Raw genomic sequence first — 16,828 nt, 5'->3', positions numbered from 1 at the left:
AAGGACACAGATCCATCTATCTGCCCGATAGGACAGTGACGTATTACCTCACATGGAGGGGTCTGAGGTTCAAACATTCAAAGGGATAATCATATGAAATCCTGTGGTAAAACATGGAGGCAAAAACTCATGCGCACTCGGGTCAGACTGCCCCAAGCCAGAAATTTCACCTTAGAGATTCACTCTTTTGGTTCTTAAGGTCTTGCCTATTACAGATATGCTCAAAGGGGTGTGAGGAGGGAACGCGGAGGGGGTCAGCAAGGACTCACGGAGAAAGGACGCATGGAAGAAGGAGGGAGGGGACCACAGCAGACCTCTGCCTAGCTGCCGGCTGGAGGATGGGCGGAGGCTGAGACTCACCCGGCTTGGAGGCTTCTGGGGGGAGGCAGCTTGGCCTCCATGCTTGCCGCTGCCTATTCGAAAACCACTAGTCTCCATGGCCCGGCCCGACCCTGCTCTGCCGGCAGCCTCAGCTGAGGACAGCGGAGGGTTCAAGGCCAGGGTCTTCTCTGGGGCTGCAGCCCCTGCGAGGGGCTCCTGGGCAGGGCCTGGGCCTTGCTCCCCTGGGGAGGGCTCCGGGCTGCGGCCTCTGGGCCCCCGGAAGGCCTCCAGTGTCCTGGGGTCGAGCACTCGCACAGTGACTTCATCCAGGAACCTGGAGAAGGGCAGCCTGGCCTCCCGTCGGAGGCCCAGCCGGGCAAGGGGTCCTCTGGCCGTCAGGGGCTCCGGGGTGGACCGCAGGCCGGCCGATGCCTGTGTCTCTTCCTGGCCCGGCCGTGCCGCCCAGCTGGGGCAACATGTCTGGCCCTCGGGGCTCTGGCCCAGAGCGAGACTTGGTTTGCGGCTTTGAAGGTCCTCTCTGCATGCTTCCTTCCTAGGGGCTTCGGCCTGGGGCTCCAAGAAGGAGCTGTGGCCATCTTGCCTGGGGCTGCCAGGGTCCGGGCTCCATGCCTGGGAGTCGGCCCCCGAGAGCATCCTCCTTAGTCAGTCCAAGGTCAAGCCTCTCCAAGTACCTCGTGGACCCCCACTTCTCTCCTCCCATGGGACTGGGATCCCCACACCCTCTTGGGAGGTGTTCGGGGCCATCCATCCCTCATTGGCCAGAGTGATCAGCTGGATGCCTGCCTGCCCATCGATCGAGAGAGCACGTGGCAGGGGGGGTTCCCACCCCCTAAATTGATTCTCACTAAGTGGGAGCTGGGCTTCAGGGCTTAGAAAGTGCTACAGAGAAGGTCATGTCCTGAGCTCTGTGTCTGTCTGGGGAGGCAGCCTGCACTGAATGGGCACCTGCTGTGTACGGGGTGGGGCGGGGCCTCAAGCACGCCACTCATGTCTCTTCATCTTCTCTGGCAGGTATGGTGTTGGGTGCATGGGGATGGAGACAGGCAGCACAGAGACAGCTGTAACAACTGCCACGACAGGGCGAGCACAGGGCCTGAAGAAGGGGAAATTAGAACATCATTGATCTGGCCAAATGGGAGGGAATGGTGGAGACTGCTGGTTGCCTACTGTTCTCCTATTCGTCCTTAGCAAAGAACTCATTTTATTCCGGAAGCAAGATACTCAGCTAAAAGACTGCATTTCTCAGGCTCCTTTGCGGCCAAGAGTAGTCAAGGAGATATAAACAGAAGTTATTGGGTGTGACTGCAGGCAGAGCTCCTTAAAAGGGATCAGACAGCTTGCATGTGCTTCTTTTGCTCCCACACCCCACCCTCCTGCTTCTTAACTGCAACATGGAAGTGATGGTTGGAGCTATTGCAGCTACATTGCACCATGAGGCAAACTTGTGGCAGAACCCATATACAAAGGATGGAAGAGCAGAAAGACAAAAGGAACCTGGGTTCCTGATGGTTACTGAGTCATCACATCAGCCCTGAATCATCTGCCTTTGGTGCTTTAACTTGAGAGAAATAACCCCCTGTCTATGTGAGCTGTAGTTACTTCCAGTTTCTGTTATTAGCAGCTTGTGTGCAATTCCTCAACAATACACAGGGGATAAGACAAGGAATAGTGGTTGATAATGCAATGAGGGAAGAGCCTTTGGCTCATGGGGCCCCAGGGTGTAATTAAATGGGGAGTAGAATGGAGGAGATTAACCCAGAGGAAAGGCCAGAGCCAGGCCTAGGCACTTTCTCCTTTGTGTGGAGGAAGACGTGCCTGCCTCCGGCATCTCAGGAAGGTAGGAGGCAGGACTCCTTCCTGGGATGCACCTGCATGAGTCAAAGGAAGTCTCATTGGGGGGTGGCAGCCCCAGGCCCTTGGCTGGCCAACTCCTGGTCACTACCACCACCTGGGCTTCTGGTGCTGCTCAGAGCATGGCCTTGACTCTCCTTGGCAGTGCCTACTCACAGTTGTGAACCTGGGGCCCCTGCCCACTTGGTGGTGCCTAGATGTCTCATATCAAGTGCTAGGGACTCCCTTTTCTGGACTCAATTAGACACCTCTCTGAATGCCCCCACAGCATCTGTGGCTGAATGTCTGAACAGATCCATGAGCTCAGCTCCACAGGAGCTGCCTGGACCCCTCCTTCTTCCTCTCCCCTCCCTCCCCCACCACCATCCCCATCTCCATCACAATCTCGATCACCGTCACCATCAATATCCATCTCCATCACCAACTCTGTCTCCTTCACCAAGCTGGCAATTCAGCTTCTCTCAGACCTGATGACATCCCTCTATCTCCAACATCACCTTGCCGGTCCCAGGTGCCACCAGGTCTCACCTGTATACCTGCAATTACCCCTCCCTGGGCCCCTGACCCTATGCTGGTCCAGCTTGGTCCTTCCCACAAACATATCAGTATGAACTTTAAAATTCACAGACCAGATAACCAGACATTGTCACATGATCATATGCCCTGCAAGGCCCTGCCAGCCCAGTGTCTTCTCTAGAGATACCAAGGTCTCTTCTCTATCCTGAAGGGCCCCCTGGAACCTCCATCAAGTTCCTAACAGTGCTAAACTCTATCTGGTCTCAGGGCCTTTGCATGTGCTGTTCCCCCGCCAGAATCACTCTCCCTCCCTCTCTCTTTCCCTTTGTCTCCTCACCTAATTCCCGTTTAACTTCAGGGCCCAAGTCAACAGCCTGTCCCTTGCAGCCCCCAGATCAGATCAGGTCCCCTTGCAACAGCCTCTTGTCAACACTGCTCTTCTCATAGCACAGCCCCCAACCACAAAGGGTACATGTGCAATCACCTGTTTATTCTCTGTGTCCCCAGGAATGCAAGCTTTTCTCTGTCCTCCCTCTCTACACAGGCCTAGGCACATAGTAAGTGCTCAGGAAGTAGTTCTGGAGTGGACCCTTTCTGGGCTGAGAACTGGGAAGGAGAACATGGGGGAGCAGGGCCATCAGGCTCTTAGAAAGCCAAGCGTCCTTCCAGGCTTGCAGTCCCCTGATAGCCACTCCTTGACACCTGGATAGCCCCCTTGGCAGCAGCTGTCCAGCCCCTGCCCCATGACCATCTCCATGACCATCACCATCTCCATCACCATCTCCATCATTATCACCATCACTATCTCCATCACATCTCCATCATCATCACCATCACCAACTCCAACTCAATAACCATCTCCATCCCCATCACCATTGCCATCTCGAACTCCATCACCATCTCCATCACCACCACCATCATCTCCATCACATCTCCAACACCAACTCCATTGCCATCACCATCCCATCTCCATCACCACCTCCATCACCATCACATCTCCATCACCATCCCCATCACCAGTTCTATCCCCATCTCCATCACTACCACCATCTCCATCACGATCTCCATCACCACCTCCATCACCATCACCAACACCATCTCCATCACCATCACCAACTCCATTGCCATCACCATCCCATCTCCATCACCACCTCCATCACCATCACTTCTCCATCACCATCTTCATCACCATCACCATCCCCATCTCCAACACCATCCCCATCTCCATCCCCATCCCCATCTCCATCACAATCTCGATCACCATCACCATCAATATCCATCTTCATCACCAACTCGGTCTCCTTCACCAAGTCCATCTCCATCACCACCAGCACCACCACCATTTCCATCACCATCCATCTCCAACTCCATCACCATCTCCATCACCACCTCCATCACCACCTCCATCACCATCACATCTCCATCACCATCTTCAACACCATCCCCATTTCCATCACCAACTCTATCCCTATCTCCATTCCCATCACCACCTCCATATCCATCAACCGTCTCCATCACCACCACCATCTCCATCACAATCTCTATGTCCATCACCATCCCCACCTTCATCATCATCACATCTCCACCCCCATCTCCATCCCCATCACCAACTCTATATCCATCACCATCACCCACTCCATCCCCATCTCCATCACCATCCCCATCAACATCACCACCACCATCTCTATCACCATCTCCATCAGCAACTCCGTCTCCATCACCAAGTCCATCTCCATCAGCATCCCCATCTCCATCATTGTCTCCATCACCATCTCCATCTCCATCATCATCCTCATCTCCGTCACCATCGCCAACTCTATATCCATCAACCATCACCATCTCCATCACTATCACCATCTCCATCACCAACTCCATCTCCATCACCATCCATCTCCATCACCAACTCTGTTCCATCACCACCACCCTCACCACCACCATCTCCATTACCATCTCCATCACCATCACCACCACCATCTCCATCACTTTCACCATCACCAACTTCATCTCCATCACCATCTCTGTCAACATCACTGTCTCCATCTCCATCACCATCACCATCCATCTCTACCACCATCTCCATCACCACCACCATCACCCTCTCCATCAGCATGACCATCACCAACTCCATCTCCATCACCATCAACATCTCCATGGCCATCACCCCACCATCTCCATCACCATGTCACCATCTCTATCACCATCATCATGTTCATCACCATCATCATTTTCATCACCACCACCATCACCATAACCCAACTCCATCACCATTACCATCTCCATCACATCTCCATCACCATCTCCACCACGACCATCATCATCACGATCTCCATTTCCATCACTATCTCCATCTCCATCACCATCTCCATCTCCATCACCATCATAAATTCTATCACCATCCCCATCTCCATCACGACCACCATCATCACCATCCCCATCACTAGTTCCATCACCATCTCCCTCACCATCTCCATCTCCATTACCATCATAAATTCCATCACCATCAACACCATCTCCGTCACCTCAACATCAACATCTCCATCACCATCAACATCACCACCACCATCTCCTCAACATCAACATCACCATCTCCATCACCATCACCATCACCAGCAGGAGGTGGCAGAGCTAAGGTCAAATCCCTCTCCAACACTCCCAACAGGACCGTGGACAAGTCATGTCCCTTCTCTGTCACATGCAGATGGATGCCCCATTCAAGGACAGTGGTGGGAAGTGGTGTGAGAACACAGGTGCTGGGCGCCTCTATCACAGAGCCTGGCATCTAGTAGGACCTCAGGACTCATAAAACACAGAGCTCTAATGTGTCCCATCCCCTGTGTATGTGTGGTCACAGGAGTGTTCTAGGGACTCTGGCCAGCTGGTCCTCTGAGCTTCTCCTAGAGTTACCGGCTGCATCAGACAAGTTCCCGTTGTCATAACAACCCACGGGCTCCCTGCCGCCTGGGCCCAAGGCCCGAGAGGATGCTGCCGGCTGCCGAAGCCTGCATCCTGGGCCTGCTCACCTCTCAGCAGCCTGGGCTGCCATTCCTGAAAGGGCTCCACAGCTCCTAGCTGGCGCCTCCTGCCTCTTGACTCATCTGCTGCAGTCCCACCTCCTGAGTCTCTACTGTGTGTCAAGCTCCGTGCTTATCGTGCACATGCATCATGGCCCAAATCCGCACCCAGCCCTGTGAAGTGGGATGGCTGTGAACTCAGTTTCATGCTAAAAGAAGCAGTCTCAAGGAGGCCAAGTGACTTGTCCAAGGTCCCATGACTCTGACACTGCGACCCAGGAGGGGAACCCCATAGGTCAAGTACTCACCCTATTTCCTCTCCAGCACCCCCTCAGCCCTTCCACCACTGCCTGGCCCCTCCTTGATCTCATGGGTGTGAAGCTGGCCTCTGTGAGCTTGGAGGGAGCAGGGACACAACTTCCCGTTGCCTCTTGGGCTGGAGCAGGAAGACCCGGTTATAGGGTGCTGGTGGGACCCTGCAGGATGGGCAAGGCATGCTGGGCACCCACTAACGGTTCCAGACATCACCACACTTATTCTCACAGTAACCCTCTGAGCTAGGATTTGCTACCGCATTTCACAGAGAAGGACTTGGGTTCTGAGGAGGGGTCATTGGTCAACAGCCATGGCTTGCCCTAGGCCAAGGACTGCAATGAACACTGGCAGGAGTGCAGTCCCCTTCCTGGGGCCTCCCTCATGCCAGTGCAGAAGTTTCTATTACTGTCGCCCTTTCATGGATGAGGGCGTGGAGGGTCTGCGAATTCTCATACTTGTACTTTTTAACCACCCTGTCTTGTTGCTTCTGGATGTTTCCCCGCTGGCCTGAGAATTCTAGAGGACAGGGGCGCCTGGGTGGCTCAGTCCGTTAAGTGTCCAACTTTTGGTTTTGGCTCAGGTCCTGATCTCACGAGTTGTGAGACTGGGCCTCATGTGGGGCTCTGAGCTCAGCAGGAGTCTGCTTGGAGAGTTTCTCCCTCTTCTCCTCCCTCCACTTGCTCTCGCTCTCAAATAAATAAATAAATCTTTAAAAAACCAAAAACGAATCCTAGAGGGCAGCCACAGGCCTTAGCTCTCTTGAGTCCTCAGTGTCCAGGCGCATGCTCTGTACCATTGGAGTTTGCACCCTGGATTCTGCCCCAGCTTTTCTTCCTCAGAAGCGGTGTGCACTTGAGCTATCCAAACCTTCCAGGAGGTCTCCCTGGGCACGGAGATCCCGGCAGGACTCCCTGCTGGTCACCTGTCTTTACAAGAGGCTACATAGATACTTCATCCTACAACATGTAATTGGAGAGGCCTAATGGCCCCCTTCCGTCTCTCCAGCCCTGCAGCCTCCCCACTATGCTATCCTGGAACCGGAGCACTGGGGGTCATGCGAACAAGACACCAGCATCTAGGGAATCAAGATGCCCCACCCATCCAACCAACCAGCCTGCAGCCCATCCATCCCTATAGCCATTCGTCCGTTAACATGTGTCCATTTGTGCACTGATCCACACTTCCATGCCTGTATCCAAGCATTCATTAACATACACTCATGTACCTATCCATCCGTTCTTCTTGCATCCATCCGCTCATTCCTATACCCACCATTTGATTGACAGTTGAGTACCCATCCATCTGTCCCAGCATCCAAGCGCTGACTAACCCATTTAGTACCCATCCATTTTCTCAGGCCTGTATCCTGGTATGCATTCCTGTATCCATCCATCCCTTTATCCATCTATCCATCTGTTGACATCTGCCCATCCATTTTAGATCCTTCCATCCATACTCCAAGAGGACGTGTGTCCTCCTCCGATCCTGGTACTCTCCTCTCTTACCCCCAGCTCTGGACCCACGCCGCGCCTCTCACACTCCACTACCCTAACCTGTTCAGCTCTGACTCAGCCCTCGGACCTCACCTCCTGGGATTTGAGAAACTATTTATGGACTGTCTCCAAAACAGGACACAGATTCCTGGGCTACTCTCATTTCATTTCATTTCATTTCATTCTTCAACATCAATGCTAAACTGGACATCAAGTGCCTACAGGAGCAGGGGCACTCCTTCAGAGTGCTGTTGTGGGGATGATGCCTGAAACTGCTGATCCTGGGCTTGGCACACAGTAGGTGTTCAATAAATGGCGAGGATCGTGGGCCAGACTCTGTGCCTGAGTCCCTGCAAGTGAATGGGAGATGATCTAACAGACTGCTTGTGACTCACTTCCCACCCAGACCTGGAAATGTCTCGCATCCCACCTTAGCCCATGGAAAGTCCATCCCATAAGACAGGCTCCTGGCAGCCTTCACCCTCCTCCCTCAGCATTCCAGGTGTGAACAGCTCCAGGTTCTGAGGATCAGCAGAGCACAGAGCTATAAATATGAGCCAGCAGCTCGGGAGGGTCCTCCACCGAAGCACAGCCGCCCCTCGCCCAACATCGTTGTGCTGAGCAGCCGGGAAGAAGCTGCATCTGCCACTGTGCTTGCTTTTCTGTGCCGCCCTGATTATACTTAGAGTCGGGAAAATTAAGGGTTTTCGGGGACGCTGCCAGGGCCCTGGCTGCTGCCTCCCCGCCCTGCACGTCACAGATGCCAGGCAGAGCCGCCTCCATGGGCCACTTGCCCCAGCCAGCAGGGCCACGCTGGGCCTGGCTGGATAGCACACCACAGTTTACAAGGGGCTTTCTCCCACCGGCCCCCGGACCCCAGGTAACAGAAAGGGTATTTGCTGTCATTGGTGGGTGGTGGAACTGGGGCCCAATGAAGGCAAGCCATCTGTCCATGGCCCCTAGAGATGGAGGGCATGGGACCCCAGAAGGAGCCAGGCCCAGGGAGATCCTGCCCCACAGAGCCCCAAATCCTTGACCCCTCCTGTGCACAGCGGGCGCCCGAGGCCCTGCAGGACCCATTTGCAGTTGCTCCTCATTCGGCCACCCCCACTCACTTCTGGGTGCCTACTCGCTCCCATCCCGCTCCTCAGGAGACTCCAGGAGGTCGCCCACGCTGTTCCTGCCCCAGAGGAACCACACTGGGGATGGGGTGGGGCACAGACGAGGAAGGAAACACCTCTAAATCAGGCAGGAAGCGGAAGCGCTAGGGCAGAAATTCCCATCCAACGCGCCGGGGTTCGGGAGGGTGGGAGCGCCAGCTGAGCGGCCCTGGGCCTCAGTTTCCTCGCTTGTAACTGAGGGGAATGTCAGCACCTGCCTTGCAGGTCCTGAACGAGACGGAGGGTCTCGGGCTGGCGCGCGCCCACGCGCTGCAAATGCTCGGTGAACCGGCCCGGGGTCCAGCCTCCTTCCGGCCACTCGGCCTTTGGGGCGGCCTCCCCGAGCCGGGTCTGGCCCTGCCCCCTGACGCAGGGCAGGACGAGGCCTGCCGGCACCCGGCCACCTGTCCCCTGGCCTCGCCCCGGGCCCCCGCCCCACCCTCGGCCCGCCGCAGGGACGCGCGGGTCTGGGGGGCGATCGCCGGCAAACCGGACCCAGGCGCTCGGGCCGGCGGGGGGCGGGGAGGGGCAGAGCCGCGCGCGGAGGCCGAGTCCCCGCCCCCGCCCCGAGACTGCCCGGTTCCCAGGAGTGACCAGCCGGGCCCCCCACCCCCACCCCCACCCCCACCCCCTTCCCGGGGCCAGCGAAACCTCCGCGGCGGGGCCCTGGCGCCCCGGCACCGGAGGGGGCGCCGCGGGCAGCGGAGAGGAGGCTGGACAGCCGCCTCCCCCCCCACCCCCCCACCCCCTCACCCCCCCTCCGGCCGGAGCGGGGGTGCGGAGCAGAGCCCGCCCCGGGCGTGGGTGGCGCCCGCCCCGCCCCCCCGCCGGTGCCCGCGCCGCGCCCTCCCCGCTCGCAGGTACTCACCGCCCGGCGGAGCCGGCCCGGCCGGCGGCCGCCCGTCCACATGGCCTCGGGGCAGCCGTGCCGCTCGCCGCCGCCGCCGCCGCGCTCGGGTCCCGCCGCCCTCCCCACCGAGGCCGAGCGCGCCGGGAGCCGGCGCGGCCGGGGCTCCCCCACCCCCCGGCTTCCCGCAGGGAGCGCCCGCCCCCCGCCCCCAGCCCGGCTCCCCGCCAGCCCGGGCCCCGCGCAGCCGCGGCTGATTCAGCGGCTCCCCCCCGCCGCGCCGGGCCGGGGCGCACTCGGGGGGCGCGGGGCGGGACACCGGGCGCAGGGGTGCCGCGGGGGGCGCTGGAGCGGGGGAAGGAATGGCGGCGGGGCAGGGAATGAATGAACGCGTGCGAGCATGAATGGCGGAGCGCATGAATGAATGAGTGCCTGGCGTGCGTGCGGGAGGAACGAATGAATGAGGAACGAATGCACGAGGGGAACGCGGAGGGAAAGAGTGAATGGGCCCTTAAAGCCGGGAAACCTTAGGAACTGACCTGTCCAACCCATTCATCCGTTCGTTCACTCAGTTCCCAACATTTATTGGACACCTACTGTATACCAGCCCTGCTCTAGGCCTGGGAACGCCTCAGGGAACGAAGCCAAATTCCTGAGCTCCTGGAGTTCACAGTTTACAAATAAATGTAGAACCTGCGGGAGTGGGGGCGGCGAGGGGGGGGCGGGGAACGAAAGGCTTGACTCGGCCAAGCTAAGCTACCTCTCTCCGGGCCCTTACTTTACCGCACCTCCAGCCCAACCTCAGTGCCTCCCTTGGGTCACCGCAGGTACCTCTCCCGCCTTCCTTCTCAGCGGAATCCAGACACCTGGGGGCCAGGGTAGCCAAGTGATGGGGGAAGAGCTTCCTTACTTCCTGAGCTCTCAGAAGGGAGACGTAGCTTCTGGAGCGTCAGTGTTGCTCCGGGAACCTCCAGGTGGAGCACCTCCTTCCCTGCCCCCAGCAGAGTCCCACGCTCGCCCAGTCCTGGCCCTGAGAAATCAGTGTGTGGGATGAACCCCTCACTCTCCCCCCTGAGACATTGGGACAGGGTGATTCTGATGGCCCAAGCCAGGCTGGAACCTCAGCAAGAACCAGCCTCAGTTCTGAGGACATCAGAGCTCCCTGGGACTAATCTGCCAGCCCAGCCAGCTCAGTAGCAGCTAGCCTATGAACCCAGGAAAACGTCCCGGGGGGTGGGGGGAGGGCGAGCCGGGCAGAAAGGATCCTGCGTGTTGGAAAGAGAGGTTACAAAGCATATGCACTTTACTCCTGTCCTCCCTCAGGACCTATGGGCTCATAGTTTACACATGTTTATATCATTCCCAAGCACATGGCAGATTAAAAATGCTGCCAATGAATACTTTATATATTTTTTCATTGTGGTAAAGGATACATAACATAATATTTTACCATTGTAACTGCCTTTAAGTGCACAGTTCAGTGGCATGAAGCACACTCACATTGTTGTGCAACCATCACCACCGTCAGTCTTGTATTTTATATGTCATATACTTCGCAGTTTCTACTCCACTCAGTTAATTAGGGGAGTAGGTTGCTACGTTCAGGCACAGGACAGCGCTGAGAGAAGGAGCTGGCGGCAAGGGAAGCAAGAAAAACAATCCACAGGAGACAGGAAAGTAAAGGAGACAGGGAGAGCCAAGAGCCACTGGAGGCTTTGGTTTCTAGGCAAAGCCCCCCTCCTCTGCCTCAGGCCCCAGGGACATTTTTGGATAACACGTAGGGGAAGGGAGGTTCAGGGAGCTTTCCAAACCCCCAGGACATCAGGGATGCCCTTTTGCCTCTGCGCTCAGAGGGTCGGGACAAAAGGAGAGGTGGCAGTTTGGTGTGGGCTCTCTGAGTCCCTGTTTTAGGCTCTCTGTGGGACTGGGGTCTTTGTTTGGGGCCTTGGTCTCCCCATCATGAGTGGGGGCAGGCTCTGTGATCTCCACTCCTGCCCTCTTGGATCCTGCCCATTCAGGCCGCACAGAGGAGTGGAGCCCAGCCTGCTAACCCCCAACCTGCCAGCCCTAATGTCCCTGCCCTCCCCGGGCTCCAAGGGGACAACAGTCACGGTGGAATGTGGACGGAGTGTACACGCAGGGCTCTTCCACATTTCCTCCCCAGACACTGGTCCTGTTCAGACAGTGCCAGAATGTTCGCCACCCGCCCTGGCTCGGCTGCTGCGAACGCTGCAGATGGCTGGGGAGGCGGAGGAGGGGCAGGGCGGGGTGGGGGCGGCCCAGCCTCAGCTCAGGCAGCTTGCACACTGGAGCTTGGGCCTGCCTGGGAGGGCCCCAGGAGAGCCCCTCCCGCACACTGCCCCGCCTCTGCCTCCGTCCGCACCCTGCCAGCCCTCTCTTCCCTCCCCTTCCCCGGTTCACAATGAGGGGAAGCAGAGAAGGAAGCCGGCTCAGGCTGGGGGTCTCAGTTAATCCCCGTAAAGCCCTTGTGGGGGAGGTGGCACTAGCCTCCTTTGGCAGATGAGGAAACTGAGGCTCAGAGAGGCAAAGTCCCCTGCCTAAGGCCACTTTAGCAAATAGGGACTGAGCTGGGGTTTGAATACCCTCGTCAATCTGGTCTGGTGGTCGCCCCCATTCACGTTTTGCCTCCCACCGGACCCACCTCCAGGTGTCTCTGAGAACACCCAGGGGCGCAACCTGAAGATCCTTGCCAGATGGGCTGATCTGTAGAGGCCTCTGCAGCCTGTGCAGCCAGCCAGAGCCTAGGGCACCGGCAGCAGCCAGGCAGGCTTCCTGGAGGCGGTGGGGTTTTAGCTGCAGGTGGGAGGAAGGGATAAAAGGGGCTGGCCTATAAAAACCATTCCCTGGGGCTTGTAGGTCTCTTGTCCACATGGCTTCCTGCCCTCATTTGGGCTTCTGTTGATCGCCCTGGCCCCAACCCCCACCCCCATCTCTCGATCCCATTCCCCGGTTTTATTTTCTTCACTGCTCTAACGCCTCTCCAGTGTTATCTGACGTATTTGTTTGGGTGCGTACACCGATCTCCCCGGCTGGAGAGCGAGCTCCTACAAGGGGGGGGGGGGGGCGCGTAGAGTGAACAAATGATCACAGAATCGATGGAGGGAGGGAGAACCAGGGAGGCTGGAGGCTGGTCCAATGACGCCAGGCTTCTGGTCCCGGTGGCTGAGTGGAGGAGGGAAGGCAGCAGGTAGGGGTCACTGAGAGCAAGGCTCCTGCAGACACCCCTCCCAGCCCCGGGGGCTCCAGAGCCGACCAGTCCTGCTGACCAGGCCTCAGCCCTCCTTTCCCTGCCGCCTCCCTCGGGCTGGAGTTGGAGAAGGCTCTAGGCACATGAGCTCAGGAGACCCTGGGTAGCTGAGGAGCCAGTTCACTCCATGCCCCCCCGAAAATGCTATAACTTACGCTCCAGGCTCCCCTGCAGGACCAGGGCTGGATTCTCCCACATGACCCCTGCCCCATCCTGCTGCCCCTCCATCCCTCACCTGTTTCTCCTGGGAGCACTTTGGGAAAAATCGAGCACTCAGCGTCAGTTTCTGGATGACAACCTAAGACATAAACAAAAGGACAAAAGGGTCCCCGTTTTACTAATAGAGAAATAGGGGAGGCAAAGCCCTGAAGTAAGGGCTCACCACAGAGCCCTGACCCCCTCCCCACGGTGAAGTGGGTGCCACCGCCCAACGCTTTCCTTCTCCGCCACATAGTGGGCCCTGCAGGTGGGGCTGGCCCTGGCTCCACGTGCCTCCCCAAAACCTGCCGGGACCCATCACCCAGAGCCGAGGCACCTGAAGTCAAGACAGATGTTAGCTGAATGAATGAAGGAACGAATGAATCCTGGAGGATGAACCTCCTTGTGATGGGGAGCCTTGTTCCCTACTCCCTGATACCTGCCGTCTGGTACTCAAGGCCTTCCATGGGCTTCCCGGAGTCTCTGACTTGTCTCTGCTCTGGACAGATGCTGAGGCCCTTCTGCCCCTTCATGCCCCTTCCAGACTACCCTCTTCCCCATTGACCCCCAGGCATGCCCACTCAGCCTCTCTTCCTCCTGTCCCTGCTCAGAACAGGAGGCAACACTCCAGTAAAAGAGAGGCTCATGGGAATGGGCTCCAGGCCCCTGGAATGGAGGGGTGTGCCCACGGAGAGGGGTCTGCACGAGGCCATTTCCTGGCCCTGAGGACACGCCGGATTTCATCAGTGCAACTTGCAGTGGCTCTGAATCGTCCAGATGGTAGTTGGTCGTGGATGCCTCCCATGGCTGTCCCCCAGGACAGTGCCAGTCAGCACACAGGGGGCCTGTAATTCCCCGAGATGTCCAAATGGCCAGGGGTCAGGCGCCTGGCTCTGGCTGCGTCTACCACCAGTGTGCCTCTCTGAGCTCTGTGTCCTCATCTGCAGAATGGGAACCTGCCACCCTCCTGTCTTCTCACGTGACGGTTTGGAAACTTCACCGTGAGCCGAGGGACAGAGCCCTGTCCCGGAGTTTGCAGTCTTGGTGTTGGGGCCAAATAACCGGGGGACCCCAGGGCCGGGGTGCACCCTCCGTGCCAGGCACAGAGCTCCACACACAGGGAGCGAGGCAGCAGCGGGGCTGAGCCGGCTACCCTCCTTGAAGCCTGGGCGACAGAGGTGGCCACCAATTTTTCCCACTCCACAGGGCAGGAAAATTATTTCTGCTGATTCCTCTGCCTTCCAGCTGGTTCCTATGCCTGCAAGAGATCCAGAGGCTGCTCTGAGCCGTGGCCGCAGCCAGCTTTAAGTTGCGCAGCGGGCAGGGACAGCGCTCTGGCTGAGGTGGAGGGCAGGAGGCAGGAGCAGCTGGGGCGGCCGGACCCTCGGGCCTCTCAAGCTCCTCTTCCCTGGGCTCTGCCCTGGTGACCTCCAAACCAGGGCGGTGGACCCACTCTGGCTTTCACGCCTAAAAAGCAAGGGACCAGAAAGAAAAGTGCACTGAGCCACTGCCACCTGTGTCCTCTGTCGCTGATCTTTACAGCAGCCCTGTGAGGAAGGGAGTCGTAGCCCCCTGCGAGGGGGAAACTGAGGCATGGGGATTAGGCGATCGTGCTCAGGAAGTAGAGGCTGGGATTTGAACCCAGATCTGTCTGCCACAACGTCCGAGCTCTTTGCCCGCAACCAGTGGCCTCACTTGACCAGAAACAGGGCCAGCCAAGAGGAGGGGCCTGGAGGTGACACGATGGAGACAGTCCCCGTGCGGGAGGGGCCAGAACTGAGCGTCCACCTTGAGGGGGTCAGACTCAGGGAGGACACAGCCAAATCCCCCAACTCGAGAGTGCCGGGAGAGTGATGCCAGAGCCGAGGTCCCTGAGCCCAGGGTGCTCCTCAGGGGCCCGTGACTGCGGCGTGGCCAGTAGGGTGACTGACCCGGTTTGCCCGAGACTGACAGGGGTCCCAGGACAGGGGGTTTTCAGCTTTAAGATGGGACAATCCTGGGCAAACCAGGATAAGCTGGTCACCCCAGGCAGGATAAAGAACATTTGATGGTTCAAGGCAAAAAGTTCAATTGAGACGTCGCGAGGGGCTCCAGCACTAGGGGGACCAAATCAGGGAGGCTTCGCCTGTGGAAGCGTTTGGTTGGGAGGGAGGTCAGGTGGGTATTTTTTAAGATGGCCGGTTCCAGGGTTCAGCCAGGACCTGAGTACACTCCTGAGGGGCTTGGGGGCTTTTACGGGTGGAACTGCCCCTCTGGGACCTGGTCCTGGACCCTGCTCCTCCTCCAGGTGGCCTTGCCCAGACTTGAGGACAGGACCCAGGGCCGTCTGCCGTCCGGACATCTACCCCCGTACTCTGTCACTGCCTGCCCGTCTCTGGTCAAACAAGCACCCCTGGGCCAGGGGGCGGGGGGCGGGCAGAGAGAGTGCTGGCTCTGGAAACAAAGGGGGCAAATCTGAATTCGGTCCTTGCTGGGCTGGAGGGCAGGGGCCACACAGGCTCCCAGACTCTGGTCTGCGCCCCCGGGACCCCGTGCTCAGTCCCCAGGGGGTGCTAGCCCTGAGACAGCTCTCTTGGAGGAATGCGGTGTGTCCCGTGTGTGCCGCCCCCTCCCCTTAGCAGGTGCTGGCTGGCAGCGAGGCATAGCCCAGTGCTGAGCTTCCCCGGCATCCCCAGCGTGACTGAGTCCTGGGAACTGTGTGGAAGAAGTCGTCGAGAGAGATCCCTTTTGCTGTTTTGGACAGCTTTATTGAGGCACAAGAACTTACCGTAAAGGCTCAATTTATGCAATGTGCACAATTCGATAAATTTTGACATATGCGTACACCCGTGAAACCATCACCACAATCAAGATTGAGAATGTTTCCATCAACCTCAAATGCTTCCTTACGCCTCTTTGAAAACCACCTGTCACTTTACCCCGTCCTCAGGCAACCTCCAATCTGCTTTCTACCAGTGTAGGTTAAGTTGCATTTTCTAGAGTTTTCTGTCAGTGGAATCATGTTTCTTTCTCTCTCTCTTTTGGGAGTGTGGCGGCGTCTTCCACTCAGCGTGATAGTTGAGTCCTTTCTATGACTGAGTCATAGTCCAGAACATGCTCTGATTTGTTTATCCATTCACCTATGCATGGGCATTTGGGTTTCCCCACTCTTTGGTTATGATGAGCAAAGCTGCCATGAACATTTGTGTCCGAGTCTTTGTGTAGACATAGTGCTTTAGTTTGTCCGAGTGGAACGGCTTGATCCTCTGGTAGGTGTATCTCTAACTTGTTAGAAGCTGCCACACTGTTTTCAAAGGGATCGTACCGTTTTACGTTCCCGTTAGTGAAGCATGAGAGACCCAGTTGTTCCTGCATCCTTGTCAACACTTGGTATGGTCAATCTTTTTAATTTTAGCCGCTCATAATAGGTGTGTAGTGATATCTTTTCGTGGTTTCCATTCTTGTTTTCCTAATGACTGATGATGTTAAGAATCTACTTTAGTGAAGTCTTTCCCCCGTTTCAAATCTTTCACCTGTTTCTCAGCTGGATTTTTTGTGTTATTACTCAGTTGTAAGTGTTCTCTTTATATTCTGGACACGAGTTCTTGGTCAGATACCTGCTTTATAAGTTTTCTTTCCCAGTCTTCTGCTTGCCTTTTAACTCTCTTACACGTGTCTTTCAAAGAGAAAAGTTTTAAATTTTAAGTTTAAAATCTACTTGATCAATTTTTTTTCTTTGACCAGTTGTGTTAATTGTGGCAGGGACTCTTTCCTAACTAACTGTCTGATGCTAGTATATAGAAATGCAATGACCTTGTGTCTAGCAATCTTGCTAATCTCACACATTC

The 16,828-nt window shown here is 56.9% G+C and overlaps 1 protein-coding gene across 1 annotated transcript in view; it reads right to left on the bottom strand.

Moving 5' to 3' along the window:
* BEGAIN (brain enriched guanylate kinase associated) overlaps positions 1-975 on the bottom strand; it is a 35,153-nt gene extending 34,178 nt beyond the window's left edge. Inside the window, exon 1 of the mRNA XM_088024993.1 lies at positions 361-975. Coding sequence (XP_087881119.1) covers positions 361-975 — 615 coding nt within the window. The remainder of the gene's footprint in view (positions 1-360) is intronic.
* Positions 976-16,828: the final 15,853 nt, after the last annotated feature.

The sequence above is a fragment of the Eumetopias jubatus genome, unplaced genomic scaffold (genome assembly GCF_037043125.1).
Source record: "Eumetopias jubatus isolate StellerSeaLion01/CBP00866 unplaced genomic scaffold, mEumJub1_p1.0 scaffold_7, whole genome shotgun sequence".
In the NCBI taxonomy this organism is placed as follows: Eukaryota; Metazoa; Chordata; class Mammalia; order Carnivora; family Otariidae; genus Eumetopias; species Eumetopias jubatus.
This window is presented reverse-complemented; position numbering and strand designations above follow the sequence as displayed.